The sequence below is a fragment of the Aplosporella prunicola genome (genome assembly GCF_010093885.1).
Source record: "Aplosporella prunicola CBS 121167 unplaced genomic scaffold K452scaffold_39, whole genome shotgun sequence".
Lineage (NCBI taxonomy): Eukaryota > Fungi > Ascomycota > Dothideomycetes > Botryosphaeriales > Aplosporellaceae > Aplosporella > Aplosporella prunicola.
In genome coordinates, this window is record NW_022983567.1 from 77,613 (window position 1) to 105,573 (window position 27,961).

A 27,961-nucleotide genomic window follows, 5' to 3' on the forward strand; every position below is an offset into this window, starting at 1 on the left:
TCATGGGTTCGTTCGGCTCGTATGAAAGATCCGGTGGAGCCGTGGGAGGGTTGCGCGAAACATGAAGTGATTTAGCTGCGTCGTTCGAGGGCATTGGAATTGTTCGCGGGGAGCTCTGGCGGCTGGCACCTTGTCTAGGAAGCAGAGGCGGGCTCCCCTTCCGACTCTCGAGCGTGGCCAGCGGTGGACTTAGCCTAGTGAACATAAATAGATCGGCCGGCTTTCACGACCTTGGACATTACTTTCTCGGCAAAAGTGATTGGCCCCGGGTGTGGCATTATTTGCGCATGGCATCCATGACGATGATCAGGTCACGTGCCCTACGGACGGTCGAAGCTTTTTGGCTTCCGTCGATGTGACGTAAAAAAGTCTGGGGAAGCTCCATCGACCAGCTCGAGCACCGCAGCACCACCAATTGCACAGACAACATCTCTCCCTCCACCTACGACACGCCCAACTTGACACAATGGCATCAAGAAGAGCTGCTATCCTCGGCCTTTCGCTGCGCTCCGCTGGCCCCGCCGTTGCTCGTGCTGCTTGTCCGCTTCGCCATGCGGCGCCCGTGAGCCCGCTCCGCGTCGCTACCGCGCTGCCCGCCGTCCAGAGACAGGCCGTCCAGGCACGCTGGCACTCAGCCGAGCACGGCTCCAAGTCGAAAGTGTACGACTTCAACGGGGTAAGTTGTGCCCAAGCCGCGGTCCCCACGCCCACGCCCACAGCACAATACAGCACAGCACAGCACAGCACACAAACAAACTAACACTTCCCCCCTCCAGATCAAAAGCCTAATCGAAGCGCCCACGCACGACGCGCTCCTAATCGACGTGCGCGAGCCAGCCGAATACGCCGCGGGCTTCATCCCCACCGCCATCAACATCCCGATCGCGTCGCAGCCGGACGCGCTGCTCCTCGCGCCCGAGGAGTTCGAGGACCGCTTCGGCTTCGCGAAACCCCCGCCCGGCAAGCACCTGGTATTTTACTGCAAGGCGGGCGTGCGCAGTAGTGCGGCGGCGCAGCTGGCACAGCAGGGCGGGTTTGAGAGCGTCGGTGAGTATCGTGGCAGTTGGTTGGATTGGGAAAGGAATGGGGGCGAGGCTAGTCAGGACCCTAGAGGGGGTGTTAAGGGCGAGGACCCGACTACTTAGGCGTTTGAGGAAGGGTGGTGTGGGGTGATGGGTTGGTTGGAAGAGGTTAACTGGTCAGCGAGTTGTTAATCCATGCCTTTGAGAACATTGCGGTCTATTATTCACGGCGCTGATTGAGTAGAGAACAGCAGTCTTTCTGACTCCAAAGCTTGGGGCTTTCTACATACATATATCTCTGTCATCGTCGCTTCTCCTTCAAACCTTTCATCTCGCCTTCCACACCAATCCACAATCAGAAGGAACCCAAACAACCAACCACATTGCATACTAATACACCATGGCGGCTCTCGCAGAACAAACACACGCAGCAATGAGCCGCAGAAATATGAAAACGATTACCGCTGCCAAATACAATCACTCAACATATCAAATCCCGACTGATCTTCTCCATTTGTCTGCTACCAGCAGCAACAGAAATGGCAACAAAATAACACGTACACAACAAAAAGCCCTCTTCTCTTCATTTATGTCTACATATTCTCTCCGCTAACACTTCACCTTGGTATGTCATCAAACTGCCATATTCTCAGCTTATCCGTGTATGATGCGTCGGCGAGACTAGTCGCGCTAGACAGGCTGGCAAGAGCAGCGCTGTCGAGGACGGGAGGGATCTTTCTGCCTAGTTGCCTCGAGGCGTGTATACTACTAGGTAGGTAGCGTCTGGTTCCATGCACGGACAATAGAGCCGGGCGCTTTTAGTAGTTGTGAGACCACTAGTCGTGGAGTATCAAATGATAGGATAGTATTTTCTTTTTTTAGAAGAGATTAATAGACTTAACTCTAGGGCTATAATTAGATAGGATTATTAAATAGATGGAGTTTTTGTTTAGTATAGTATACTTAAAGCTACTTCCTTGTCGTTAGTATAGCTATTGTCCAAGCTTTCACGTGCGCGCGCAACCACGCGCAAAGCAACATCACCACTCCGCCCGCGCAACCAACACCCACCATCTCCACATCACCTAACTACTTACGCCGCAACACGTCGCAGCAACAACACCACCACCATCACAACCAGCGCTACCATTACCACCACTACAACCACCCCCGCCGCGACCGCCGCCACAACCATGGCCGCCGACGTCTCGACCAGCGCGCCGCCGCCCATCGCGCAGCGCATCCTGGGGCCGGCGCCGCAGCCCGCGCACTTCAGCTTCAGCTTCAACGACTTCCTGCGGCGCGAATACCGCTTCGGGCTCGATCCCAGCCGGCCCATCTGCAATGCCTTTAAGCAGGGACATTGTCCGCTCGGGAACGCGTGCCCCGATAAACATCCTACGTCGTCGGCATTTAATAAGTATGTGGTTCTTTCTTACACACACACAAGCACAAGCACACAAACATATACACATACGCGCAAACATACACGAACGCAGAAGGCAGGACGTAACGACAAGCCCCACGCTAACAAAACCTCCCGCACAGTTCCTTCCACGGCAGCCTCGTCTGCAAGCACTGGCTACGCGGCCTCTGCAAAAAAGGCGAAGCCTGCGAATTCCTACACGAGTACAACCTACGCCGCATGCCGGAATGCAACCACTACAGCCGGCACCTGACGTGCTCCAACGGCGACGACTGCCTCTACCTACACGTGGACCCGGAATCCAAGCGTCCGGCCTGCCCACACTACGAGCGGGGCTTCTGCCCGCTCGGCCCACGCTGCGCGAAAAAACACGTCCGCAAGGAGCGCCTCTGCCGCTATTACCTTGCCGGCTTTTGCCCGAACGGCCGCCAGTGCGGCGAGGGCGCGCATGCGCGCTGGGTTGAGGATCTGCGCAAGCCGGAGGTCAGGCTTGAGAAGAGCGCTGAGGAGTTGGAGCGCGAGAGGGCGGTTAGGGAGGAGGAGGCGAGGAAGGAGGCCGAGGCTGAGAGGGAAAGGTTTGAGGAGCGGAATCCAGGGATGGGTGGTCCTGGCGGGAAGTTTAGGGGTGGCTGGCAGGGAAGAAAGAAGAGGAGTGGTGGTGGGAGGAGGAGGTATTAGGGCTTGGCTTGGCTAGCGGCTTGGGTTGGGTTGGACTGGTTGGCTGGGTTGGGTTGGCTGGCTGGCTGGCTGGGTTGGACACATCCACGGCACTCCCACTCCCACATCCGCACCAAGCCAACCCCAACACCACCACGACGCGTCCGCCAACCAACGCCAGCATCCCTCAAAAGGGAACCCAAAAGAAAACCCAGGAGTTCAAGTGACGGGGCGTTCCGGCTCACGAAGCACACAAACATTCATAGCGCGGCGTTTCGGCAGGGATGGATGGATGGATGGGGGGTGTATTGTATGTGCAGTACGATTGATCGATCAATCAATCAATTTTCTTTTCTTCTATAAGCGTTGATTTGGTTGTCTGAAGTAGACAGGCAGAGAGAGAGACGCACAACGTGCCGAGTATCAACCCCCAGAACAGTAAAAACCAACAACAAACGCAACAACGACACTTCCCCCAACACCAGACGCGGGAGTCCGAAAATAGACGTAAGAATCAGGTATCTCATTGAACGAATAATAACTATACTCCACACGCGGCCCCGACGGCCATTTTTCCACACCCCATATCCCACATCCCCACACCCGTCACCTAGACCAGACGCCTAAGCAAAGCCCTTAAGCACCGCCGCCTCCGCGTTCAAGATGGACGAGCCAGCAGCACCAATAACAGCTATAACAAATCGTCAGCCAACCGCACAATCGAGTAGAATCAAAAATCCAAAAAAGAAAAAAAGGGAAGGGGGGACTTACTGTTATGGCTCAGCGCGACAAACTTGATATCGAACAAGCCGCTCTCGTCCTCCCGCACCCGGCCTACACTAACAGCATACCCGCGATCCGTCTCGCGATCAAGGCGCGGCTGCGGACGATCCGGCTCGTCCATGACCACAATGGCCTTCTCGGGCGCGGAGGGGCAGCCCAGCTTCTGCGCCTCAGACACGTACTCCCTGAACGCGGTCTTGACGTCTTCCGCGCTAGGGGCCGGGCGGTTCTTGAAGCGCAGCGAGACGCAGGCGGTATGGCCATCGATAACCGGGACGCGGTTGCAGGCAGCGGAGACCTTGAGGGTCTGGTCGACAAAGCCAGAGACGTCCTCGTTGACAGACCCGAGGATCTTCTGCGCCTCGGTTTCGAGCTTGTCCTCTTCGCCCGAGATGAAGGGGACAACGTTGTCGATGATGTCCATGCTGCTGACGCCCGGGTACCCGCCGCCGGACACGGCTTGCATCGTGACGACGCTGACGTACTCGACGGGGCCGAACTTGGCTTGCAGCGCCGCGAACGGGATCACGATGCCGATGACGGCGCAGTTCGAGTTGCACACGAGGAAGCCCTTCTCCAGCTGGTAATGCGCGCGCTGCGCTTTCAGCACGTCCAGGTGCGGGATGTTGACTGTCGGCACCACGAGCGGCACCAGCGGGTCGCGCCGGTAGTTCTTGGCGTTGGAGAAGACGGCGAGGTTGGCCTTGAGGAAGGCCATCTCTGTTGAAGCACAAAGCCACGATGTTAGCACCAAGCCCCGCTAGCAAAGATACCATTCACCCCATTGGATGAGGAGCAATGGATGGACGACGCGGTCGGCATTGCTTACCCGTTTCGCCAGCAACGTCGCTGTCCAGCCCCGAGAAGACGAGGTCGCACTCGGCGAACTCCTCCGGCACGCACCGCTTCACCACCAGCTCGCCTAGCTCCTTCGACATCGGCAGCGCTTGCTTCCACTTCACTGCATCCTTGTACTTCTTGCCGGCTGAGCGCTCAGAGGCTCCCACTGCGTGCAGCGTGAAGTGCGGGTGCAGCGCGAGGAGGAGGATGAAGCGCTGGCCGACCGAGCCCGTTGCGCCTAGCACACCTGCAGTACGACCATGTGGTCAGCCCATTGCCATTGCTTGCTTCAATTGAGCGAGAGAAGAGAGAGAGATAGAAAGAAAGAGAGGCAGAGAGGCAGAGCGAGGTGGGATGGGGAGAGGGAATACTAACCGCACTTCTTCTTGGGGAAGTTACGGTTCGTCGAAGTAAAGTTCTGGACATCCATTGTGCGAGAGGTTGCTGTAGAACGGAATGTTTTTGCTTGGTTGCAGCTGGTGCTATGTAGAGTATTGTAGCTAAAGAGTCACAGGCAGACCACGCGCCGCGGTCGGAGGCGAAATTTCGCGGGGTCCCGTCGCCGGCCGATGACGCAGCGCCACCGCCGCGCAGGGTCCACTCAATCCTGTGTCTCACGAGAGACGCCCAACGCCTGATATCAGGACATCATGCTTTTGATTTTGGCATGCTTGGCTGCTGGTCGAGCCGTCGTGTCGTTCGACCTGCTTGACCTCGCTCTTTCCACTTGGCATGCTCGCTACTTCTCCGTCTCTGTCTCCCGCCACTAACACCTTTTCTTCCTCTTCCTCTTCCTCTTCCTCTTCCTCTTCCTCTTCCTCTTCCTCTTCCTCTTCCTCTTCCTCTTCCTCTTCTTCCTTCCGCACCAACGCTGGCCGCACAGGCGCATACACCCTCACTCTCGGCCGCATCCCGGGCCCCTCCACTATCGTCACCGTCGGCAGGTTCGGTGTCTGCGCACGCGGAAACCCAGTAGGGACGTACGTGGCGGGCTTTGCGACAGGTTTCGCAGCAGCAGCAGCCGCTGTTAAAGGCGTGGGCTTGTACGTCGGCGGCGACGTCAGCGGCGTCCGAGAAGGAAGGACAGATGGAAGAGGAGGAGGAGCGGGCTTCTGCGCCGTGCGTCTGCCTGCAGCAGGCGCCTGAAGGCGGCGCAGACGGCGGAGTCTCAGGAGCCGGGCTTGGGGGGTTTGGTGCCGGGGCGAGCGGGGCGGTGGCGCTGATGCTGATGGTGGGTGTACTGCGGGTGTGGTAGAGGACATGGTTGTGGAAGAGCTGGCGAGCTGGTGGTTGGTAATGATGGTTGTTTTGGTTTGGCTGGTTTGGTGCTGTGTATGCTGCCGGATACGCTCTCTAGAGAGAGAAAGAGGGAAAGAGGAGAGCAGACTGTGCCAGCTGCCCACGTGTGCCGCAAAAGCAAGCAGGTAGGTAGGCACGATGGATGCGGAAGGCGGCGGCTGCGTGCGAGCAGAAGCAAAGCAGGGTAGGCAAGTAGGTAGGTAAGGTAAGTAAGTAACCAAGCAAGCAAAGCCCGAACCTTCTCACTTTTACGAACGATGATCAGCCAAACGAAACGGCACTGCAGGCCGCGTTTGATCATATATAGGTAGGGCGGCCTGGGAAGATCGACCTGGGAGAATCGACCTGGGTAGGTTGGCCTGCGTAGGTAGGTACCTAGACGCAGCCCCGGCCAGCCGACAGGCCGACAGCCAGGGTAGCAGGCAGGTAAGCGGACATGCCGCCGTCTCCCGTGTGTCTAGGCTAGTTATGGAGGCACAGACACAGCTGCAGCTCATGTTCACGCTCGCACTCTAACTAGCTCACGCTCTCGCGCACGCTCGGGTTCGGGAGCTACCTGTTTGCCGGGACGCGGCGTGCGCGTGGGCCAGGAACGAGCTCTCTAGCACCGTCGTATGCTACCGTACTTAGGTAGGTACGGAGTAACTAACTACAGTCGCCTAGTTTGGTAGCAGATCTAACCTCGGTAGGTAGGTAGGTCTGCAACACCAACCAAGCAGCAACCAAGCAAGCAACCAAGCAGCTGCGGTGGACGAAGCACTACTGCTGCTGTTGCGCCCGGTAACTACCTTCCTTACCTATCCAGCCGGACTCAGGTGTGCGCTGCAGCACAACCTAAGCTTCACGCTAGCTCGCTGCATGTTTTATTGATCGCTGGACTGGCGGTGGGTTTGGTGGCACGCACGCACACGTGCCGCGCTCGTCGCCGTGATTCCCAGTGCGCTTCCTCCGTACCTAGGTCCACCGCAGGTCCTCCGTCCCTACCTACCTACCTAGCTACCCAGGCCCCGCGGACCCATCATCAGCCGATCGAGTGGCAGGCACAAGTGGCACTATCACGAGAAGCTGTAGATTAAGCTGGCGTGACCGAGCGAGTGCTCTGTCCTGAGCACGGGAAAGAAAGGAAAAAAGAAAGGAAGAAAGAAAGGAAAAAGAAAAGAAAAGGAAAAGCGGCAAGCAAGCCATCCAGCCACAATACCTCTCTTCCCCCCTCTTCTCCTCTCTTCTCTTCTTTTCCGAAAACCAAAAACCTCACCTCATGCGCAAAGAAGAAAGAAGATACGCGCCACCACCATCATCCCGCCAACCAAAGCCTTTGTACGCCCCTGTGCGACCGCGCCTATTCCTGGCTCTCCTAGCGCGCGCCTTAACTCGCTCATGGCGGCGGGCTTCCGAGGGTGAGCGAGCCTAAGCGAAACGTAGCGAAACTGGCTGATTGCTGGTTGCGAGTTGCGCGAGGTTACGCTGAGCGAGGCCGGCTGAGCGGTTGGAGGTACGGAGTACGGACTGGGCCGGACGTACGTCTCTGCGCGCTGGCAGGCCCGCTGCCCTGCGCAGATTAAGATGAGAGCGAGGGCACGGCAGAAACGCTGGCGTCGCGGTTGGTTGGTGGGTTGGCTCAGTTGCTTGCTCGTGCGGTGGTGGTGGTATTGGGCGCGTCCGCGAGAAGCGTACACGTGCGTGTTGGATGCAAGTCAGTAAGGTAGGTCGTTATCCGTTAGCCGTTAGCTCTCGCACGCACGGGTGCTGTGTGTAGTGATGGTGCCCGGCAGCGGCGGCTGCGTAGAGCAGGTGGTTACAAGCTAGATTCGACCGGAAGCCGGATAACGGACGACGGACGACGGACGACAGATGACGGGTTACAGACAACGGATGACGGAACGAGAGGCGGAGAACGGAGTACCGGAAGACGGAAGGTGGAAGGCGGGGGTTAGGCAGGGGTTAGGCAGGGGTTAGGCAGGGGTTGGGGTTGGGGCAGGGGGGTGCAGGTTGCAGATGCAGGCGGCTGCAGCTAGCTGGACTGGCATGACAGGCTCTCTCTCGGGACTCGGCGCAGCGCGCTCTCGCTGACAGGGATCCGGCTGCGCTGCGGCTGACTGCGTGCGTGCATGCGTGTGGGTCGGTACCTATGCGGGTAGCCGTGCTTGTGGCGGGAGATTCCGATGGGTGGGATTGGGTTGGGTGGGTCTGGACTTTGGAGCTGTGGTTGCTGGGTTGGGTTGAGGGGCGGTGGGTGCTTGGTGTTGAGGATGGTATGGGTTGGGTACCTACTTATAGTGGCAGGGTGTGTGGAGTGAGCCCGTGGTCTGCCTGTCCCGTCCCGCTGTAAGTTGCTCGCGGCTCGTACGAACCATACTAGGTAGGTAGGCAAGGCATATCTTCCAAACGACACTCCTTCCCGTCCGTCCCGTCACCGACAACAGAACTCATGGTTAATCCCGGCCAGACCAGCTAACTCTCTACCTAGTACCTTACACCCTGAATCCCGCCACCAGCCCTCTCCTCCGCCCTTTAGCACATATCCTCGCCTCAACGTCTTCACAAACGCACCAGCGCCCGCCTGCACCCATCGGCGCCTCATCCACCCCGCCCCCTGCTTTGGCGCCGCCGCACACTGCTCCCCCAGCTCTCCACACGTTTACTTGCGCTCGACTCGCTCAGCCTTGTACTATACACTTACTCTCCCGCGAGCAGCCCTGTCAGCCCTCTTCCTCTCTTCCCATACCTTGTCGCTGCGCCCGCGAAAACGCCAAACACGCGCAGGTCCGAGACCGTGGGCCCAGGAGCGGGTTCGTGCCGTGTCGTGTAGGTGTCGTCGCTGTAGCGGTAGTCGTGACTGTAACTACAGCTGGAGCGGGGACGCGGATATTTCTACACTGAAAGGGTCTTCAGAACTTTCGTCTTGTATTGGAATTGAGCTATAGAAACTATGAACCAGCTAGTGAGGTCGTAGCTCGAGTGCCATTGCAGGTTCATGCAGCATCCTTCACTGACGGAAAGCGCTGTGTTTAAGCTACTCGCACGTACTAGGATACTATAGAAATGCTGATGAGAGTGCCGAGTCGCTACCAACCTGGTTGTTTAGGAAAAGAGAATTCCACGCAACGTGGTTCAATTTGCCCTGTTCAGCCTGAGAAGAGGCTAAAAGAAATCCCGTGGCGTCAATCTGTCAACTTTCTCCGTATAACTTCGCCAACCGCTATGCTGGCAAATTCCCCAATGACCAATTACCCCGTAGCTCCAATCACTCCGTAGTTCCAAGTAATTGAGCCAGGAAGTGAACGTTGAGCCAACCCAAGGCATCGTTCAAAGTCGTTCAAGAGTGACGGCTCCTGATGCGGCGAAGCTCTGCATTCTCACGCTCCAGTTTCCGCTTTTCCCTTCGTAATTCCACCGTCTCATATTCGAGCTCGACAATCCTGGAACTCTGAGCGCGGATGGTTGCCTCGTAACTCCTTACTGTGCGTTTGGCAACAAGAAACTCCAGTCGGTCATATCCGACAGCTTCCGCAACATTTGGCGGATCTGGGGCTGTGATTCTGAACCGTTGAGTGGGATCGTCGTCATGGAAGCCTCATTCCATTTCCTCCACCTTCAGTTCTGGGTTTCCATACTACGAGTCATCATCGGAAGCGTTGTGACCTGGGTAGTATTGGGAGCATTGATCTCCGCCCTTCTTCTTTTCCGTGTGGGTATCTTTGCGCTGAGAAGCATTATGTGCTGCAGTCTTCTTACCAGTTGCAGGCTTTGGACGTGGTCTAGGTGCAGTGCCGCCCGCTGCAGGATGACTCAGGCGATGGCGGTTGTTCAGGGAGAGGTTGTCCCTTAGATATGGGCTGTCTCCTAGGTGAGGGCTGCCTTATAGATGCGGGCTTCCTCATAGGTGCGGCTTTTATCGGAAATTTGAGCTTCCTCAAAAATGCGGGTTGTTCCTTGGGTGCGGGCTGCCCTTCGGGCGGAGGCTGTCCTTCAGGATGAGGCTGAAGCTCAGGTACAGGCTGTTCATCAGATGCAGATTGATCGATAGATGCAGCTTGGTCACCAGATGTAGGCCCTTTCTCAGCAGGAAGCTCTTCAGAGTGGCTTTCGTCCGGTGGTGAAGGCGCAGGCGCTCTTGGGGGACCAGAAACATCATTGGGTAATGTATCCTTATCCTTGGTAGCTTTAGGATCAGTTTTCCCAGTGTTCGAAGATGTCTACTGCCTGTCAAGACCATCAGTGTCTTGTAAATCCTTGGAGCTCTTGCCGTGCTCTTCGTTGAGGCTTGGAGAAGCGTCATTGATGGTACTAGATGTTTGGTCGTTCAAGGCGTTTTTTTTTTCAGCCCAGGGATTTTGAGACGTACGATCAGGGAACGACGTGGTAGCTTCTTCTCGTATTCTCTTTTCTTGTACTCGGCGTACTTCGTCTTTTCCCAATCAAGCCATTCCAGGTCAGACTTAAAAGTCTCGTAATAGTCGAGATCGCAAATCCCTCGATGATAAACCGTAGACTTGATCAGAGCTCGTATAGGTGTCTGACTGAGGTCTTGTTGAATCCTTTTGATCGACTCATCTCCTTCTTCGATCTCACTGAATAGTCCTGTCTTTACACTGAATTTGAAAAATTCCAAAGAACTCCCTTTGTCAATCTTCTTTACGGTAGCCGTCGTCTCCCCATGGGGTGCCGGGTACTCTCCAAAGTAATCCACTCGAACTAGCCACTCTTTGGTTATTTGAAGCGGGTAACACTTGTACCATACAGCCTTTCCAGGCTAGACTAAGCACACAATTGATCAACTTTTATGCTATTCGTTATAGAGGTATATTTAATAGACTCACCAGCCAAACGCGTTGCACTGCCATTTCAAAGGGCCATGAGGAACAAAGTCCTTTGGGAATCTGTTCATGCAATGTGTATTTGTATTTGGTAACTGATGTCGCTTCGATGATGCCTTTCGCAATGGCGGCATCTAACACAGACCAAACGTTGTGTAACCTCGTATTGTAGCCCGGATAAAACTTCAGTACCTTCCATCTGACCACGGCTGGTAAAGGTTCAGAGACCGGCTTCTCTGAAGCCGAAGTGTCAGGCTTAGGCATCTTGTCAACCAGTGATGTCAAAGCAAACTAGGTGAAAACCATGGAGGATGTTGTTTTCAAGCGATAGTTTAAGTAAATGCTCAAGCATGCGTTCCGAGTTCCGTGGAGTTTAAGAGTAGGTGAAACTCTAGGAGCGCAGCAGCGCAGTCCAGGAAGTAATGCAGGACAGCTGCCGGAGCAGCTAGGTGACGGCGATCAAGATCCAGCGAGCAGCCTCACAGCCTCAGCGAGTGCCTTGACGTGAGGCTTAGGCAGGAAATTTTGCGTTGGCAAGAAGGCCGTGGGAGCGTATTCTGTGGCGACCTTCGCAGTGTCCGGAGGACGGCCGGCGACGAGCTCAAGACACCCGCGACGACACCCGGGTGCGGAGCTATCCTTTTCGGGAATAGCCCCTCCAAATGGCTTACTCAGAGTGCTGGAGAGCGCTTTCCCGCTCAGGGCGGCTTGGGTCTTGCCGGTTGAGCTGGACTGGAGGTTCTGGACGTACGTAGGCGCGGAGTGTGTGTGAAAGAGAGAGCAAGCATACAACCCCCTCACATAAAGCACGGCAAACTGCCCCCGTCCCTAGCCATCACTGCAACAAACCTTCTTTGTCGTCGCAGTGATTGCCGCCCAGACAGCACCCCCTGGAATACAGATGCTACGACCAGCGAAAAAGAAACCACTTTAGCCTCAAGACGATGCTGTCGTTGTACAGTCGCTGAGAGTTGCGCACACTTGCAGCTCACTTGCTCACATTGTCGCTACCCGGCGTCCATGCACCAACGGTCCAGAGTCAGCGTTCACGGCTACCTCGCCGACCTCGAAGATCTTTCCGCATAGGAAGAACAAGAAAGCAGCAGCGTAAAGAGTGAGCTCAAAAGAAAGCCGATCTAGCCAATCCCACAAGGACAAGAATCCACTGTAACCTGCCGGCGCCTCCCAGATTCATTGTCCGATACAACCCGCGGACATCACAGGATTGTATACGCTGCATTATAGCTACATCTGGCTTGGCTATTGACCATGATATCAAGCTCCTTGCAACAGCGCTGATGGCAGGTCTCGAAGACTGCACATCCCCGTTCCCTACTACAAAATCTCCACCAGCGCTCCCACCGGAGACCCCCTCACGCCCTCCCAATCGCCCCGCCTCCCCATCTCCATAATCTCGCACCCCAAGCGCACCAGTTCCTCCGTCGCGCCCGTATCGCCCCACTCGACACAGGTAGGCCAAAACGCGACGTGCACGCCGAAATGCACAACTGCTCTGCGCACGAACGCCTCTGTATCAGTAATGAAGCCGTAGCTGTGGCTGCCGGAGAGGGGGCTGGAGTTGCTATTGCTGTCGGGTGAGTTCGTGTTGCTGTCGCCCTCGCGCCCCGCAGCCTCGACATACGCCGTCAGAAACGCAGGCAGCAGGCCCCTGCCGCCCCGGAACCGGTCCAGTAGGTACGCTTCCGCAGCGAACTGCGCGACGTCGGTGGCGCCGAGCCCGCGGCGCGAGATCTCCCAGTCTATGACTGTGAGGGCGACGTCTTGCTCTCCATCTCCCTCTCCAGACTTCTCACCCAACCCAGCATCAACATTACTGCCGTCCCTCCCATCATCCACAAGGACATTCCCCGGCCAAAAATCCCCATGGCACACACCCTCATCATCAGCCTTCAACAAGCCACCAAACTCCGCATTCACTGCATGCCCCAACGCGGCGTCACAGCCATGCGCAGCAAGCGCGCGATGCAGGCCTGTGTACGCGTAGCGGTAGATGCTGGTGCCCGTGGCGTTGTTCCCGAGCGGCGTGGGCGCGGTGCGCGCGTGCAGGGCGGCGAGCCAGGTGCCTAGCGCGGCGCCGATGGCGGGGATGTTGAGGCGGGGGGAGACGTAGGCGGCTTTGAGCGTGTTGGGGCCGCCGGCGGACAGATGCAGCGTGTGCGTTGTTGTGTCGTGGTGGTGCAGGGTTGGGAGCGTGATGCTGATGTGTGGGGCGTGGTGGGGGGTTGGTCTGGAGGCGTTAGTTGGGGTTTTGTTGTGGGGGGTTTTGGTGGGTTATGGGAGAGATTAGTTACGCAGGTTGGGTTGGTTGATGTGTTGGGCTGTTGGGATGATGTTTTTCGCTGTGTCTTTCTGGGATTGCGTGGGCTTTGCACTCCTCAATTGGTATAAAGAGAGATTTTATAAACAACAATGGCTGAAAGGAGAGACGAATGTAAACAGCTTTTAGACAGTTCAAAGCTGCTGTCAAGCTCAGACGGTATAACCACTCGACAGATGTAAAACAGATGTACCTACCCGGAAGCCATGGCCTCAGGAATCAAAGTCAGGGCGCGCGCCTCAAAGTCCACGCGGTCAACAGGGAAGAGCATCATGGTTGCATCTTTGATGTACGGCTCGGCATGTTTGATCACGCGAGACTGGCCAGAAGAAAGAGTAACGCGCCAGACAAAGTTGGCGGTGCCGCCGGAGAGCTGTTCGATGGCCGTATACTCGATGCCGGTGGACTTGAGGTAGTCTTCCAGCTGGGCGTCGGTGGTGATGCTCATTTTGTGACGGGAGTGTTTTGGCAATTAAGAAGATGAAAAGTCACTGGAGAATAAGAGAGGGGTGCAGAGGGAGGTACTCCAGGTAGAGGTCGAATATGATGTCAATGAAAACGGACCATTTCCTAAACGGACGCCGGGTAGACTTGGCGTGCGGTGTCCGGGTGTGGTGAGCACTTGCCGTTCCATTGTGAGTAGGTAAGGAACGTACGTCCAGACGATGAAACTTGCGCAATTGAAATGTGCGTGAGCACCTACAATTGCGAATGGGAATGACATGATCGAAGAGTCGAAGGTAACGCGATAGCATGTGGGGAAGTTTAGCCGAGAAACCCCGGATGTAAACAAGAAGCTTGCTGGGGACATGATCTGGGCCGATCTCTCAGACATCAACCCCCAAGATTGACTCACCGCATGCCGAGCGCCTTACTATAGTAGCTTCCGCAAGCCACAGCACGCCCGCTGACACGCCCTCACGCCCTCGTTGCTGCCGATAATGGCCGACGTCACGCCCCAATACCCGCTCTACAACTCGACATATACCGCCTACCGTCTGTCGCCCCTCTACCACGGCTCGAGAGCGCTGCTTGACGAACTATCGCTACGGACATATGCGCATCGCTTGCGGGACTTGCTGAAGGGTGACACGCTGCGCGGCGTCGACGTCGGCGGCTTCGCGGGCACCGACAATGGAAGCACCGGCGCGCTGGAGAGCTGCACCTGGGAGCTGCTAGGCGACGAGGCCAAATGGGAAGAGATGCACCAGCACGAGCAGCAGGATCGCGGCGATGATGATGACGACGCGCCCGAGGTCAGCATCGCCGAGGCGCGCGGCATCTTCGTCCAGCTCCGCTATGTAAAGACGACCTATACCGCGCTACTACTGCGCGACCCCAATGCCCAGCAGGCGCCGTCCGCAGAAGGCTTCACGTCGCTGCCGCTGCTCCTCGTGCGCATGCCCGCCGCGCTGCGCACCACCTTCACAGACTACCTCGCCACGACCTTCGACGCGCGCGTCGCGCCTTTGAAGCTGCGCTCCGCGTTCCTGTCCGCGACACTGGAGGCACTGCTCGCGCGTCTGGACGCCGACGACCGCACCTCAGGCCCCAACACGCCCCTCAAGACGCTGCAGCTGCAGCTCGCCTTTCCCTCTGTCTTTGCGCAGGGCACCGGTGCGCCGCCGCTCCGCTGCATCGACGTCAGCATATCCCGCGACGACATCTCCGAGTTCTTCGCCCGCGGCGTGCGGCTCCTCTCCGCCAACCCCTCCCTGCTCAAGCAACACCAGCAGCAGCCCACCGTCACCGGCCCCTTCACCGTAGCTCTCTCCCACTACCTAGCCAAGCACCTCGCGCTCCCGCTCTCCCACCCCGCCGTCTCCCTCTCCAAGCTCTCCCTTCCCCCGCTCCTCGCCCTCTCCACCGACGGCAAACTCAAGCTCTTCCCGCCGCTCGGCTCAGCCTTCGCCGCAGCACCCGACGACACGGCGGTAGACGAGGAGCTCGCCCTCCCCTCCGCGCACCCCCTCCGCGCCGCCCTCGCGGCCTTCTACTCCGCCCTCCTCGCCTACGCCACCACAGCCCCACTATCCAGCGGTCTCGCGCCCCCCGCTCCAGCCACAGCTCCCGCACCCCCCTTGCTCGCAAAGAAAGGGAAAGAGAAAGCAGCCACAGCAGCAGCAGCGGCGGCGGCGAAGAAAGACGCCACCGCCCCCGCCACCCTCGCCGCAGCAAAAACAGCCAAGCGCGCAGCAGCGACCGCAGACGCAGACGCGCGGCGCGCCACGTCGCCGAAGCGGAAGAAGATGGCGCCTGCAGCTCCGACGACGACGACGACGACGACGACGACGACGACGACGACGGGAGCGGAGGACGGCGTGGTGCCTGCGTCTGAGGAGAGCGTGGAGGCAAGACGGAGCGGGGATGTTGATGGTGCTGCGGACGCGGAGGCGGGCGCAGAGCAGGAGCAGGAGCGCGAGGGCGGGCGCGCCCAGAGCCATATTAGCGTGCCGGCGGATCCGCCGCCGCCGTATGAATTGCATGATCCAGCGAGGGTGAGGTAAGAGAGGGGGAGGGGTGAGGGGGCGTTTTTTTATTTTTTGCTTGGCTGTGCGCTGGGTTGGGCTGGGCTGGGCTGGGATAGGGTATGATGGGTTGGCTGGGCGTTTGGGGCATCGGGTTGCCATTTTTTGTTTTTATTTTTGGGTGGTGTATATGTATATACCCTATCGGCATGCCATGGGTGCGTGGGGGTGGAGTTCTGGGTTCTGCGGTTCTGTGGTTTTGCGGCTCTGCGGTTTGAGGCCTGAGGGTTGAGAGATGGGGTAATGCTTCGAGTGTGCTTGGTTGGTTGGTTGGTTGCTGTTGTGTTTGCTTTGCTTTGCTTACGCTGCTACCTAGGGAAGACAGGCCTAACAGACAGACAGACAGACAGACAGTCTTGCGAAAGCCAGCAGATCAAATCAATACTCTCCACGAAAGAAAGAGCACCTAACCTTACTCCCACCATACCATACCTACCTATCTACAAACACACCACCACCACCACCAACAAACAACCAAACCCGCACCAGCACCCACACCCGCATCCGGCACCCCCAGCACCAGGGCACCCGCCCATCCGGGCACCAAAGCCCAACCCCACAAATCCTGCCCCCTCGCCCAATGACAGCGCAACAGCCACCTCTTCCGCCCGACCCATCTCCGAGCCCCGCCCTTTTTGATATATCAAATCAAATCTTCATGCGCACGGCACTCCAGATGCTCGGGCCTGACGGAACCTCACTCAGCGCGCATGCATACGAAAAACGACGAATCGAACATAGGCGTTCTCCAAGCAAACAGCATGTGAAAAACCTAGGAAATGCTTTATCAACGACACAGCGCGACCAATGTTACATCGCTTCACTATTGCTTGCTTGCTCACTGCCCCACAATACGTCGTACACACATAGGTACAAACACCAAGTAAACAGCATCCGCCCACCGCCGCCGCCGCCGCGAGTAGGAAACATGATGGAAAAATGAATAATCTATTGTCGTCGAGCTCGAACCACCTCTGTCTGGTCCTACTAGAAGCTACTGTTTAAATCTCTCGTACAGCTGCTGCGCGCGCCTGGAATAATTTACAAAGCCTTGATGACCGCGTTGGCGTACTCGTGCGTCTTGGCCTTGCCGCCAAGGTCGCCCGTGATGGTCTGCGGTGCGGAAAGTTGCGTTAGCTCAATTGTGTTCGAGATTCGCAGGCGTATGCTTTGGGAGATGATGTGCGCGCAGAATTCTGCGGCGTGCGCGTCATCGCTCAGGGGGGGACTGAGGGGAAACGTACCTTGCCCTCGGACAGGACCTTGAAGATGGCGCCCTCGATCTGGGAAGCGTGCTCGTTGAGACCCATGTGCCTAAGCATCATGATGGAGGAGAGGAGCAGGGCCGTGGGGTTAGCGAGGCCCTTGCCCGCAATGTCGGGGGCGGAGCCGTGGACGGCCTCGAAGATGGAGCACTCGTCGCCAATGTTGCCAGAGGGGGTGAGACCAAGACCACCGATAAGGCCGGCGCACATGTCGGACAGAATGTCACCGTACAGGTTAGGCATGACGAGGACCTTGTCGTTGTACGGGATCGGGTCCGTGACCATCTTCAGGCACGTGTTGTCGAGCAGCTCGGCGTCGAACTCAATGTGCGGGTAGTCCTTGGCAATCTCGCGGGCGGTAGACAGGAAGAGACCGTCGGACATCTTCATGATGGTCGCCTTGTGCACGGCGCGCACCTTCTTGCGGCCAATCGACTCGGCGTGCTGGAAAGCGAAGCGCAGGACGCGCTCGCAAGCCTCGCGCGTGATCAGCTTGATGGACTGCACCACGCCGTCGACGACGACGTGCTCAATGCCCGAGTATTCACCCTCGGTGTTCTCGCGGATGAGCACCGTGTCCACGTTGTCGTAGGGGGTCTTGTAGCCCGCGATGGACTTGCAGGGACGCAGGTTGGCGAACAGGTTGAAGGTACGGCGCAGGGTCAGGTTCAGCGAGACATGGCCCTTGCCAACGGGCGTCTGTGTAGATATGCGTTAAGCGGTGCGATCTCGTGCAAATTGGGCGGGGCGTGCGAGGAAGCGTACGGCGAGCGGGCCCTTGAGGGCAACGTAGTTCTTGGTAACGCTCTCAATGGCCTCGGGAGGGATGGAGGTCTTGCCGTCGACCAGACGCGGCGTAACATCGACCGACTCCCACTTGATGGGGACCTGTCGCGGCGGTCAATTGAAGCCTATCACCGTGGTGTCGCAACAAAACAACATACGTTGGCGGCCGAGTAAATGTCCTTGACGGCCTGCGAGATCTCGGGACCGATACCATCGCCCTCGATCAGGGTGACGGTGAACTTGCCGTCGTTGCCCTTGGTGCCCTTGAACTTGGCGACCTTGTCGTCGGCGGCGACGGCATAGGTCCTGGTGAAGGCCGGGGCGAAGCGCTGGACCTTGTTGGCCTGGCGCAGGCATTGCCTTGCGGGCGCGGCGAAAGAGCGGGCAGCCAGCATGATGGAGGGCGTCGAGATTGCGGAGGAGGAAGGGATTGGGCGGGGGAGCTGCGATGTTGCACAGTATCCGGAAGCAAGAAGCTTTGCGTCGCAGCGGCCTTTCAGGCAATTAGTTCATCGCCAAGCCGGATCCAACCAGCGCGAAACTCGGCATTAACGACAACAAGGGTGCGCCATCCGCCGCTCGGCACCCGCCCGCCGCCCAAACACCTCGCTGCTGTGCGCCACCACCCCCCCGTCGTCATGGCCGAGTCCGAAAGTGCCCTGCTCGAGCACTACAACCTCAAGACTCTCTACCCCTCTGAGTGGCCCACGGAGAAGGACGAAGACGAGTCCGACGACGACATCGGTGCTCCCCCAGCTGCAGCTGCTCCTGCTCCTGCCCCACCACTGCACCGCTCCAAGTCGCATCGCTACTCGGTCCTCGAGCGCTCCGGCAGCGTGCGCAGCAGCATCCCCGGCTCCGAAAAGACCGAGGACGGTGTCGAGAACCTCGTGCAGAAGGATGAGGCCGACCCGTTGGGCAACGCTTCAAGCGTCGTGCAAGTGCTGCGCCATAGGGGTCTGGCTGTCGAAGATAACCTGAAGCTCAGTACGTCGTGACGTGTGAGAAATGTGCCTACATAGACCTGTGCCCTAATCGAGTGTTGTCAGGGAATCGCTTCCTCCTTTCCTCCACCACCTTCAACCCCGGCCTCTTCCTCTCCCAAGTTCATAGTGATGCCTCTACCGAGTCCCTCCTCCAGGGCTTGGACTTTCTGTCCCGCTCGATCGAGAAGAAATCCGCTTCCCTGAAGGTCCTTGTAGAATCAAACTTCGAACGTTTCGTCCGCGCCAAGGCTACCATTGACAATGTCTACACCGAAATGCGCGACCAGGGACGCGAGCCCGACCCGGACGGTCACCGGCGCGGGCACTCCCGCCATATGAGCAATAGACAGAGCATCCACATGCGCAAGGGCAGCTTAGCACCGCCAAGCCCTCTCCCCGTGTACAACGAGAAGAGGAAGAACGCGCTTACAAAGGAGACCGAATACGGTGTGCAAGGCATCAAGGCACCTCTGTTGGAAGTGGCAGTCAAGGCGGAGGAAGTTTGGGGGCCGGCTCTTGGTGGACGGGAAAGAGGCGAAATGCTCAAGTCTATCCTTGCGTCGGTGGAGAAGAATCGCGGTCTTTTCGAAGTAGGCGCGTCAATCCAGGATTGCATCAAAAGGAAGGACTACGACACGTTACCTGAAGAATTCGCCAAAGCACGGAGGTATGCAAATGATGCTAAGGCTATCGTTGACTCGGCCGTGGAGAGCCGCGTTGCCCTGACTGATCCTGAAATTCATCAAGTCATCGTGACCGCACGCATGTGGACGGACGTGGAAGATCAGCTTTCGAACTTCAAACGAGAGGTTTGGAAGAAGTTGACAGGAACTCATTTCACTAAACCTGCGCAGTCTGAGGATGACAAGCCAGAGCAGCACATGGAACTCATCACGATTCTGTTGGAGCTGGGAGTGGAAGACAACCCCATCTGGATCTGGTTGCTTAGTCGGTACGAATATCTCAAGAGCAAGATCACGGCCACCCTCGAACGCAGCAAGGTTGAACTGGAGATTATGCGGCGGCGCTTGGGTAACGCAGAGAAGCCGACACCGCGGCAGATTGCTCAGCATCTCAGGTCCGCGGAGAACCAGGACCGTCCAGGGCAAAACATCAAGATGGATTCAGCCAAGGTCATTGACTTCTGGGACCATGAGCTCCAGGCATTCAACACTCTGCTCTCGATCCAGGGCGGCGTTTTGGGAGAGGTCATTGAATTTTGGGAAACCGCGCAAGCTTTTATCGATGGGAACATCCAAAGAAAACTTCCCGTTGGACCCGACGGAAAGAGTAAACAACACCACCTGCTCTCTGGCTCGAATGTCCAAGAACTGCAGAACGGGGCGAATGAACTCGTTGGTCTTATCAAAGATGGCATTTCCGAGTTTTTCGTCGAACCGCCCATTGAAGATATCTCTCTGCTCTATACCCCGCTTCCACCAACCACTCCGGACACTCCGAAAACGCCAGGGTCCGCCTTACTCTCTCCTTTGCCCGACAGTCGGTTCAAATTTGACAGCCACAACCCGCCTCCATCACCGCGGAGGGGAGAATCTTGGGAGAAATATGCCTTCTGGGCGCCTTACGCAAACTCTCTTTCTGGCGTGTTTTATCTCAGCAAAATTCTTGCTCTTGTGGGCACAGCTGGCGGTGAAATTGCTGCCCTCAGTATATCCCGTACCTCCAGCCGCTCGGTTGATGAACTTAAGATGTTCATTGGCGGGGTGCGGGAGAGATGCGTGCAGGCAGTCTGCGCGGCCTGGAATGAGGATGCGGAGCATGCGAAGATGCTCGAAGACTGGACACGTGCGTCTGACAACAAGTACCTGACCAACATGCCTTTCCGTTTCATGGCCTTGGAAGGCTCTCTTTTGAGCAGCATGCAGAAAATTCTCTACTTGTCTGAAGCTGCTACCAGATCTGGCTCTGGCGAAGTCGTCGTGCCTCCCTCGAGCAAACTTTTGGCGATGGTGCGCAGTCAGTTCGTCACAAGCTTGTACAAGATATTGCAGGGCATGGTTGAGAATGTTGAGAAGCCGAAGAAGTTGGACAACACATCATGGGAGGATGATGCTGATGGGCTCACACTTCCGCTGCGTAGTTTTACAACGAGAGAGGTGGATATGCGTTCTCTTAATGCATCAGACAAGGTGCGCCAGCTATATCTTCGTTCACCACCAACGGTCTACTGACAGAATACAGAGCATACGCATCCTCATTACTCTTGCTAACCTCCAGGCTCTCCGCACCGAACTGATTCCTCAGCTCATCAACCAGTACGAGAACCATTTCAGCGTTAAGCTGCACGAAGAAGGCACCAAGATCGACGATGCGCTCGGCCAGATTTACGCTCGCCTCTTCCAGTCTTACACGCAACCCATCAGCAAAAAGCTCTCCCAAGTCATCCGTGCTGGCATCTCGAGTCCCGATTGGGAGCCTGCCACTCCGCAACCACAGGACGCCCGAGGCTACGTATACGACGTGCTGCTAGAGCTCGTTGTGGTGCACACGCAGGTGTCGACGACAGCACAGCCGCTGACATCGCAAGTGCTCAAGTACCTGTTGGAGCAGGTGAGCAAGCACCTGATCGAGACGTTCAAGGCGCGCCCGCGGTACAACCTCCCCGCGCTCGTGCAAGCGACCCTGGACGTCGAGTTCCTGGCCCAGACACTCGGCAACTATACTACGGACAAGACGAGCGAGATCCAGAGCTCGATCTATTTGGCTTTGGATGAGCGCACGGACAATGACGCCAGGGTCAGGCTTCAGTCGGAGCTGTCTGAGCTGAGAGTCATCTTGAAGAAGCTGCGGGAGGCGACGAAGAGTGAATTGTAAGTAAACCATCCTTGTGTAAGAGGCGATGGATGTTGTGCTAATGCTTGCGGGTGCAGTGCGTGCTTCAAGAGGCCTAGGAGCCATACCAAGTCGACGGATCGGCGCAGTGTAGAGTGAATGAGGTTGGTGAATTTTGTTTAGATAATAGCTATGATGAATTTAGTGATTGCTTGTTCGTACTCTGTGACTGTCATATTCATATATATATAATGTACGCATCTTTGGGTGAGTGAGACAAGTCTTTGTCCAGCTGAGACAGTCCTTGTGCAGTCTTTATAAGAACCTGTTGCCTCGCCACTTTCAACTTCCAGCACCTTCTTCCATTCTGTCTTTTCCTCCCCATCGGTGGACAGCTGCTTCGTGGCGTCCATCATCCACGATGGATGCTAAGGCGTGGCAAGTCGTTCCCGCTTTGCACTCGTCGTGGAAAGGCTTCGAGTGGCCACTCGTTAAGCGCATTTTCGAGACATGGCGTCGCATTTCCATGAATGCCGTAGAGCTTGGACTTGTTCCCGCTATGGACCTCAACGAATGCCAGTGCATTTCCTACGAAAAGCTTGATGAGACCAAGCACAAAGTGGTAGGTTTGATTGCGTCAAATTTCTGACAAAATTACTAACACTTGCCAGGCCCAGTTTCTTGTCAGAGTCTTAGGCAGCAACCCTTACACAGACGACTGGTTTTGCGATGTCGCTTGGATGAAGTATGAGACGACCAATTACTGGGGTGTCCAGTTGCGTGTTTGGTTCACATCGGATGAAGCGTTGAAGATGACCACAAGGTAAGAACTTCAACCATATACTTGCCTCTCCACCTCTAGCATGACTGACCTGATTTTTAGCTCTATCCCCGAGGACTTTGGCTCGGCTTTTGAGTCGTCTATTGCTTCCAAAACTTCGATGGACACGACCTACAGAAACTCTGATGCGCAAGACACAATGTCACTCCAGGAGCGGAACGAGCTTATCGACCTCGCCGGTTTGCACGGCTTGATATCGTTCCGGCGTCCTCACTCCGGCAAGAACTCTGGCACCAAGGTCTCCGAGAAGTGCTCGACTAGAAGCACCAGCAAAGCCGACGGCGCCAAAGACTCTAAGGATGCCACAAAGCCCAAAGAAGTCTCGACGGAAAATAGCAAAGGCACCAATGTTGGAAGCAAGAGAAAGTCAGCGGACGCGGTTCAGCGCCCAGCCAAGCGAATCAAATCACAGAAACCGACGCCGCAACCTCGTCCTCAGAGCGCTCGAGTCGACAAGCAAACTTCTGCTCACTCACGCAAACAGTACCAGGCTTATGCGGAGTCTGACGATGACTCCGAGACCGGAAATCCAGACATCAAGCCCGAGCCTGATAGTCAACCATCCAGTCCGCATGCTAGCAACAGGTCAGCAGTGAAGAAGGTCAAGGGAAAGGTCGTCGAACCTGTGATTGCGGGCAAGGACATGGTTAACCGGAATCTCGAAGAACCTGTCGAGAAGTTGGAGGCGGAGAATGCAAGACTCAAGTCTTTGTTGCGCAAGTGATGGACTGATTGTTCAAAGCTCTACAGAGCTATTCTTGCGTAATATGGCGATGGAACATGCATGGATCAAGATTGGCAATTGGTTCTGGTTCTTCCCTTGCACTGAAGTTGTCCTCTTGTTCCCCTTTCGGGTCAGTGGCCCTTCTGACACCAAAGACTTCCTTTGCTTGCTTTCATTTCTAGAGACACACAAAGGCCTAGTTGGCAGCTTTCTTTGGTACAAATGGAACAAGGTCGACGATTCTTCTAATTTGCCGGGGATGCTCAACGCGATGGTGATTTGAGTTTCTTAAGACCAAGCAGTACTGTTTCAAACAGTGCCATGTGCAACTAAACAAGAGACTATCTGAATCTCAACAGGATGACTTGGAAGTCTTTTGAGGGCTGACCTTAAAAGCAGTTGATGTGAGTTCTGCCCGGTTCTACGTCCACAGTTTACTTGCCAGCCCCCCACGCCGCCAACCTCTCTCTAAAACCATACCACTTCTCTCCCCTTCATCAAACCTCACCTTCTAGCCAGCTTTCCCAACCATTCCACAGCCATGGCTCCAGCAAGTCCGCTCAAGGTGGGCCTCCTAGTGGCCCGCATCCACCAGTCATGGGAGCAAGACACTCTCGTCGAATGTATCTTCCACCTCTGGCAACGACTCTCAGCCAAATTCCAAGAAACCGGCCTCATCTCCGAAGAAAACGCCATCAAGAGCAACCTCACCACCAGCGACCAACATCTCCTCCTCAAGCAAGCCTTCGTAAGCCAGCCACGAACCTCATCCTCACCTCATCCACTGACAAATCAACCCCAGGCCTCAACCGCCCTCACGTTCATCGGCCGCCACCCGTCGTCCCATCAAAGCGCCTACGGCGTATGGATCAAGCCACACCACGCCAACCCACACAAATGGAGAGTCGAGCTCCAGCTGGTCTCACCAACGAAATCAGTCCAGCGCGAGTCCGTCGCAGACAAAGCAGGCAAGACAGTATTCCTCTCTGCTTTTCACCCCCGCCGCGCTCATGAGCCTGGCTGGTACTGCCCTATCCTTGACGAGTATGTCAGCCCGAGCGCGAAAGAGTGCGCAGAGCTCGCGGAGCTCAGCGGCCTGACGCAGATCGAGCTGGGTGGGATTGTTAACAGTATGAATGTCCGGGCCAGAAATAACGATGTCAAGAGGGTCGCGGTGACTAAGAAGCGCAAGTTCGTGTCGGAGACTGAAGAGTTGGGTGGTAAGGCTGGCCGCGCCGGGGCGGGTAGAGTGGTTGAGCGGGAGCGCGTGGTTAGAGAATGTCATCCGAGGGTTAAGAGGCGCAGGTTTGTGAGGGGTTGCAGGGTGGGTGGTGCTGGTACTGGAAGCGGCGAAGAGGCTATGGGAATTAAAGGTTGAGGAGTTAGATGAGAAGTAGGTTTGATGATGGGTGGGAATGGAATCTTCGACGCGCGGAACCTGGCAGAAGTGTCGGTGTCGAAAGGCGGGGGATGAAGGGTGTGTCATTAGACTTGCTGCATGTCGGGGAGTGCAAGTCTTTTCAAGCCTCATGGTAGAGTGGGCTCTTCGGTGTCGCCTTGCTACCCTCCGCGAAGTGGGAGATACTCCAAAGCCGGTTCATGTTCATGGAATTAGTTAACAACCGTCCATGCAAGTACAAATGAGAATCTCTTATTGGTTGGAACACCTCTTTTTCTGGTCGAATAGCGCCCGGTGAACTGAGCCAAAAATCGCAAGATAAACTTTGTAGCGTTGATATGATTTCTCTGCACATGAATGCCGGGTAGCGACAAAGTGAGAAAAGGAGACGTTCTAGAGTACACAATGAAAGCGTCATCAGCAGGCTGAAGTGCTTTCTTTTTAGACAGTTCTAATGCGCTACTTCTACTGGCTACCGTCTAGGTGGTAGTCACTGCGATGACAAAGAAGTATTGTTGCAGTGATGGTTAGGGAAACTGATGCAAGTTGTCGATGTTTTGTAGAGCTAAGTTTCCGTGCTTTCTTTCTCTTCTTTTTAACTGCTTGGGTGCCAATAAAGAAGTATTTATTATCCATTTGAGTCCTGGTCAGCTAACGATCGATGACTCAGAGCTGCTTGCCCCCTTCTTAGTATACTTCGTGCGGCATGGCATGCATTGGCAAATAGAGTCAACCACGGTTGAGCTGCCTGAGCCCAGGACCGTTAGTACAGCTTAACTAGCATGATGGAAGCCGCCACGTATGCGTGAAAGTAATCCCCGGAACTCTGAATAAGCTGTTGTCGCTGGCCTTGAGCTCGTCGGATGCCGTCTCTCATCCATGGAAGACCTTTCAACCCCGGAAAGTTGGAAAGCCAAGTCGCACACAAAGAAGCAAACAACAATTATGTACATAGCAAACCATTGAAATGTCCGTAAAAGGCCACTAGGTACCATTCAATTAGTATGACAATCCGATTTATCATATTCAATTCAACGCAACCACGCATGCTGACCTTCTTATCAACGCAAACCTTTTCGCCCAAGCCTCGCGTTATGACGGTTACCATGTAGGTAGTGGAGCGCTTTGCCTATTTTGCACCCAGGTGACGTCGCAGGTCTTGGGTTTGTCGCAGGCCGTTTCCCAACCAATATATTACAACCCTGGACGCCTCTGCGAGGGCAACGCAACAACGCCTGCTTAACCTCTTTTCCAAATCATATTCTTCCGCGCACACATCGCATCACGGCGGTATTCGAGGCAGTGAATTGTTTCGCTAGGCCTTGCTAGCCATCACCAAGCACGGGAGCGGCCGCCGCGGACTGCTTTCCGGCCCGCTGCAGTGGACACAAACACTCTGACCAGCTTCCAACAGCACCAACTTGGACCGCTACTTGAGATTCCTCACCCTAACCTTTTTAAAGCCGGCAACCCCAGTGGGTTTCATCTAATCGGTTCGACAACTTTTGCTTGCAAGATGGCTGAGTCTAGCACTTCTGATCCGTATGACCCGGCCGAACATTCAGAGACTGGACCTAATCCCGACGACAGAATTTCGGCACCTGATGAGATGCATAGTTCCACAGATACTCAAACCGCACTAACAGTACAACCAAAAATGTTCGAGCAGTCTCGTGTAGGTTTGGATATTGAAATGAATTACCTTTGGAATCGCCTCAAGAACATTATCATTACGAAGGGCATTTTGAATGCGGAAGAGGTCACTGGAAATCAATACGACAAGAAAGAACGAATTCCTGAAGGGCTCCATGCCTCATGGTCTCCAGAGTTGATATCCCAAAGGGTCAAATGGGTGAGTATGGCTGATGGTCTTTGATAAAAAGAACAACACGAAGCTGATCATTTTACGTCTTCATTTTAGCGTATGCGAACGATAACATGGTCTAAGTTTTATCCATTTAGATCAGAAGAGGACTGGCTAGTTCGAGTAGATCACTTCTACTACCAAGGATGGTATGTAACTTATCAATTGGGAATTCCTGAGGCTAACAACAAGACAGTTCGGCTGATCATGAGTTAATCGTGCTATTCGCCGTGAAGAAGAATGTCATAAAATTCTACCAATACGACATGAAAGCTTCCCAAATTACTGAGGTTAATTAGACCCACGGGTATGTCAATATGATCATACAAAACCTTGCTCGAGTACCTATGCAAGTTACAACCAGCCCCGAAAATGTTGCCATGGTTTTCAATTCAGACCTTGAATATATCGAGTGGGCGAAAACGATGCTTATCAAAACCAGAAAGAATGACTCCGAGTCAGACCAGTCAGATATATGTGTTCTCGGCAATTTTCTCAGAGGAATCTCCCTCGGATATATCAACGACCAGGTACCTGGTAAGAGCACATACCCTGTTTTGGACCATTCCGAGGATAGATGAAGGGGCTCTGAAGCTCTACAAGACGCAGTTCACATTAATGATCAGCAAACCTCTTCAAGGCCTGAGGACACAGCACCTGCCGTAGCCAGAGATAAGAGCGACTTATCAAACGAGATTTCCGGATCTCAGGATGTGCCTGTGTCTCCGTCGTCAAAGGAGCAAAAGTCATCTGAGAGACAACTTCATTCTGAGTGGCAGACTCCGCCTGAGGAACAGCTTCCCCCGCCACCACCTAGTCCAGCAAGCAGGAAAAGGACGCACCACTAAAGCACTCCCAGCCTGAGAACATTAAGTCGGGAAACCAGAATGACAGAGCATATGACATCAAGTCCAGCAAGAATTCTCAGTATTATTTGGGCCACGACCCTTCTGACGATGAGTCTGAATATGGAAATCCAGAACTGAAAATGGAGGAGAAAAAACTGGATAACGAAAGAGTCATCAACGGCAACACTGATCATCGGTCCAGAAGCACAGCCTCGGAGAATCCTAGCACTGGAGAGAAGTTCAGTTTCAGTCATAGTACGGATGAGCTCAAAGATACCAAACTCAGGATCAGAAGCTTTGAAGCGACCATTCGTGTCCAACGTCATAGCATCGCTGACTCTGAAGAAATAGAGCATACCAAGGACTCCATAGTCCTCATGCTCACTGAAGAGGCTGCAACCCTTAGAGGTAACTCTAGGAAACTTGAAAAAGAAACTACAACCCTTAGAGAGAACTCTAGGAAGCTCGGAGAAGAGTTTGAGGACCTTAGGGGGAAGAAGCGGCTTTTGGAGGATGAATGCGCAGAGCTCCGTCGTGCAAAGAGGCGTCATTCCTGAGTGCCTCCTGGGAATGCCTTGAAATCAAGTAAAGCCTACAGATAAGCTTTCTCACGCAGGAAACTACTAGTCGAAAGAAATTGAAATGAAGATCGGAGGTGTTGTGTAAGCTGATCACTATGTAGACTTGGAAAGGGAATCGCCAGATTGACGGCATGGATTTCTTTTTGGTATTCTCTACCTTAATG

General features: G+C 55.4%; 12 protein-coding genes across 12 annotated transcripts; 7 read left to right on the forward strand and 5 right to left on the reverse strand.

The window, feature by feature from the left end:
• Positions 1–622: 622 nt before the first annotated feature.
• K452DRAFT_216099 (uncharacterized protein) lies at positions 623–1,091 on the forward strand (the record flags this gene model as incomplete). Its single annotated transcript, XM_033536251.1, has 2 exons — positions 623–676; positions 777–1,091. Coding segments are annotated over 2 exons (369 nt in total), but the record flags the coding sequence as incomplete, so codon positions are not given.
• An 817-nt stretch (positions 1,092–1,908) lies between these two features.
• Positions 1,909–3,126, forward strand: K452DRAFT_353800 (uncharacterized protein; the record flags this gene model as incomplete). The annotated part of the gene is made up of 2 exons (XM_033545845.1): positions 1,909–2,442; positions 2,571–3,126. The coding sequence occupies exons 1-2, from the start codon at positions 2,216–2,218 to the stop codon at positions 3,124–3,126; spliced, it is 783 nt and encodes a 260-aa protein (XP_033392504.1). The 5' UTR covers positions 1,909–2,215.
• Positions 3,127–3,440: 314 nt separating this feature from the next.
• K452DRAFT_118172 (uncharacterized protein) lies at positions 3,441–5,250 on the reverse strand. The gene is made up of 4 exons (XM_033535139.1): positions 5,104–5,250; positions 4,718–4,975; positions 3,877–4,608; positions 3,441–3,796 (listed from the first exon to the last, which is right to left on the reverse strand). Exons 1-4 carry the CDS (start codon positions 5,156–5,158, stop codon positions 3,729–3,731), a joined length of 1,113 nt encoding a protein of 370 aa, XP_033392505.1. The 5' UTR covers positions 5,159–5,250; the 3' UTR covers positions 3,441–3,728.
• On the reverse strand, positions 4,986–6,132 carry K452DRAFT_118179 (uncharacterized protein). Its single transcript, XM_033535140.1, has one exon. The coding sequence runs from the start codon at positions 5,988–5,990 to the stop codon at positions 5,343–5,345; it is 648 nt and encodes a 215-aa protein (XP_033392506.1). The 5' UTR covers positions 5,991–6,132; the 3' UTR covers positions 4,986–5,342.
• A 3,653-nt stretch (positions 6,133–9,785) lies between these two features.
• Positions 9,786–11,108, reverse strand: K452DRAFT_342038 (uncharacterized protein; the record flags this gene model as incomplete). The annotated part of the gene is made up of 3 exons (XM_033545390.1): positions 9,786–10,223; positions 10,373–10,780; positions 10,848–11,108. 3 exons carry the CDS (start codon positions 11,106–11,108, stop codon positions 9,786–9,788), a joined length of 1,107 nt encoding a protein of 368 aa, XP_033392507.1.
• A 1,004-nt stretch (positions 11,109–12,112) lies between these two features.
• On the reverse strand, positions 12,113–13,878 carry K452DRAFT_353802 (uncharacterized protein). Its single transcript, XM_033545846.1, has 2 exons — positions 13,380–13,878; positions 12,113–13,092 (listed from the first exon to the last, which is right to left on the reverse strand). Exons 1-2 carry the CDS (start codon positions 13,628–13,630, stop codon positions 12,180–12,182), a joined length of 1,164 nt encoding a protein of 387 aa, XP_033392508.1. The 5' UTR covers positions 13,631–13,878; the 3' UTR covers positions 12,113–12,179.
• Positions 13,879–14,123: 245 nt separating this feature from the next.
• On the forward strand, positions 14,124–15,023 carry K452DRAFT_208309 (uncharacterized protein; the record flags this gene model as incomplete). Its single annotated transcript, XM_033536132.1, has 1 exon — positions 14,124–15,023. A coding segment is annotated over one exon (900 nt), but the record flags the coding sequence as incomplete, so codon positions are not given.
• Positions 15,024–16,751: 1,728 nt separating this feature from the next.
• K452DRAFT_302481 (uncharacterized protein) lies at positions 16,752–18,156 on the reverse strand (the record flags this gene model as incomplete). The annotated part of the gene is made up of 4 exons (XM_033542595.1): positions 16,752–16,823; positions 16,955–17,674; positions 17,741–17,863; positions 17,920–18,156. The coding sequence occupies 4 exons, from the start codon at positions 18,154–18,156 to the stop codon at positions 16,752–16,754; spliced, it is 1,152 nt and encodes a 383-aa protein (XP_033392510.1).
• Positions 18,157–18,355: 199 nt separating this feature from the next.
• Positions 18,356–21,807, forward strand: K452DRAFT_353805 (uncharacterized protein). The gene is made up of 4 exons (XM_033545847.1): positions 18,356–18,748; positions 18,811–20,897; positions 20,950–21,578; positions 21,639–21,807. The coding sequence occupies exons 1-4, from the start codon at positions 18,400–18,402 to the stop codon at positions 21,697–21,699; spliced, it is 3,126 nt and encodes a 1,041-aa protein (XP_033392511.1). The 5' UTR covers positions 18,356–18,399; the 3' UTR covers positions 21,700–21,807.
• Positions 21,808–21,961: 154 nt separating this feature from the next.
• K452DRAFT_362322 (uncharacterized protein) lies at positions 21,962–23,105 on the forward strand (the record flags this gene model as incomplete). The annotated part of the gene is made up of 3 exons (XM_033546491.1): positions 21,962–22,162; positions 22,212–22,363; positions 22,424–23,105. 3 exons carry the CDS (start codon positions 21,962–21,964, stop codon positions 23,103–23,105), a joined length of 1,035 nt encoding a protein of 344 aa, XP_033392512.1.
• A 530-nt stretch (positions 23,106–23,635) lies between these two features.
• On the forward strand, positions 23,636–24,587 carry K452DRAFT_342041 (uncharacterized protein). The gene has a single exon (XM_033545391.1). It carries the CDS (start codon positions 23,647–23,649, stop codon positions 24,481–24,483), a length of 837 nt encoding a protein of 278 aa, XP_033392513.1. The 5' UTR covers positions 23,636–23,646; the 3' UTR covers positions 24,484–24,587.
• A 1,433-nt stretch (positions 24,588–26,020) lies between these two features.
• Positions 26,021–27,773, forward strand: K452DRAFT_312906 (uncharacterized protein; the record flags this gene model as incomplete). The annotated part of the gene is made up of 7 exons (XM_033543600.1): positions 26,021–26,356; positions 26,426–26,517; positions 26,565–26,610; positions 26,642–26,675; positions 26,711–26,905; positions 26,978–27,113; positions 27,191–27,773. The coding sequence occupies 7 exons, from the start codon at positions 26,021–26,023 to the stop codon at positions 27,771–27,773; spliced, it is 1,422 nt and encodes a 473-aa protein (XP_033392514.1).
• Positions 27,774–27,961: the final 188 nt, after the last annotated feature.

Coding starts and splice junctions, on each gene's coding strand:
- K452DRAFT_118172 (XM_033535139.1), bottom strand. CDS start 5,158: ATGGATGTCCAGAACTTTACTTCGACGAACCGTAACTTCCCCAAGAAG. Junction 4,976..5,103: donor CTTCCCCAAGAAGAAGTGCG/GTTAGTATTCCC, acceptor GTCGTACTGCAG/GTGTGCTAGGCGCAACGGGC. Junction 3,797..3,876: donor TGTCGCGCTGAGCCATAACA/GTAAGTCCCCCC, acceptor GATTTGTTATAG/CTGTTATTGGTGCTGCTGGC.
- K452DRAFT_118179 (XM_033535140.1), bottom strand. CDS start 5,990: ATGTCCTCTACCACACCCGCAGTACACCCACCATCAGCATCAGCGCCA.
- K452DRAFT_353802 (XM_033545846.1), bottom strand. CDS start 13,630: ATGAGCATCACCACCGACGCCCAGCTGGAAGACTACCTCAAGTCCACC. Junction 13,093..13,379: donor CCTGAGGCCATGGCTTCCGG/GTAGGTACATCT, acceptor TAACGCCTCCAG/ACCAACCCCCCACCACGCCC.
- K452DRAFT_353805 (XM_033545847.1), top strand. CDS start 18,400: ATGGCCGAGTCCGAAAGTGCCCTGCTCGAGCACTACAACCTCAAGACT. Junction 18,749..18,810: donor CGAAGATAACCTGAAGCTCA/GTACGTCGTGAC, acceptor GAGTGTTGTCAG/GGAATCGCTTCCTCCTTTCC. Junction 21,579..21,638: donor GAGGCGACGAAGAGTGAATT/GTAAGTAAACCA, acceptor TTGCGGGTGCAG/TGCGTGCTTCAAGAGGCCTA.
- K452DRAFT_342041 (XM_033545391.1), top strand. CDS start 23,647: ATGGCTCCAGCAAGTCCGCTCAAGGTGGGCCTCCTAGTGGCCCGCATC.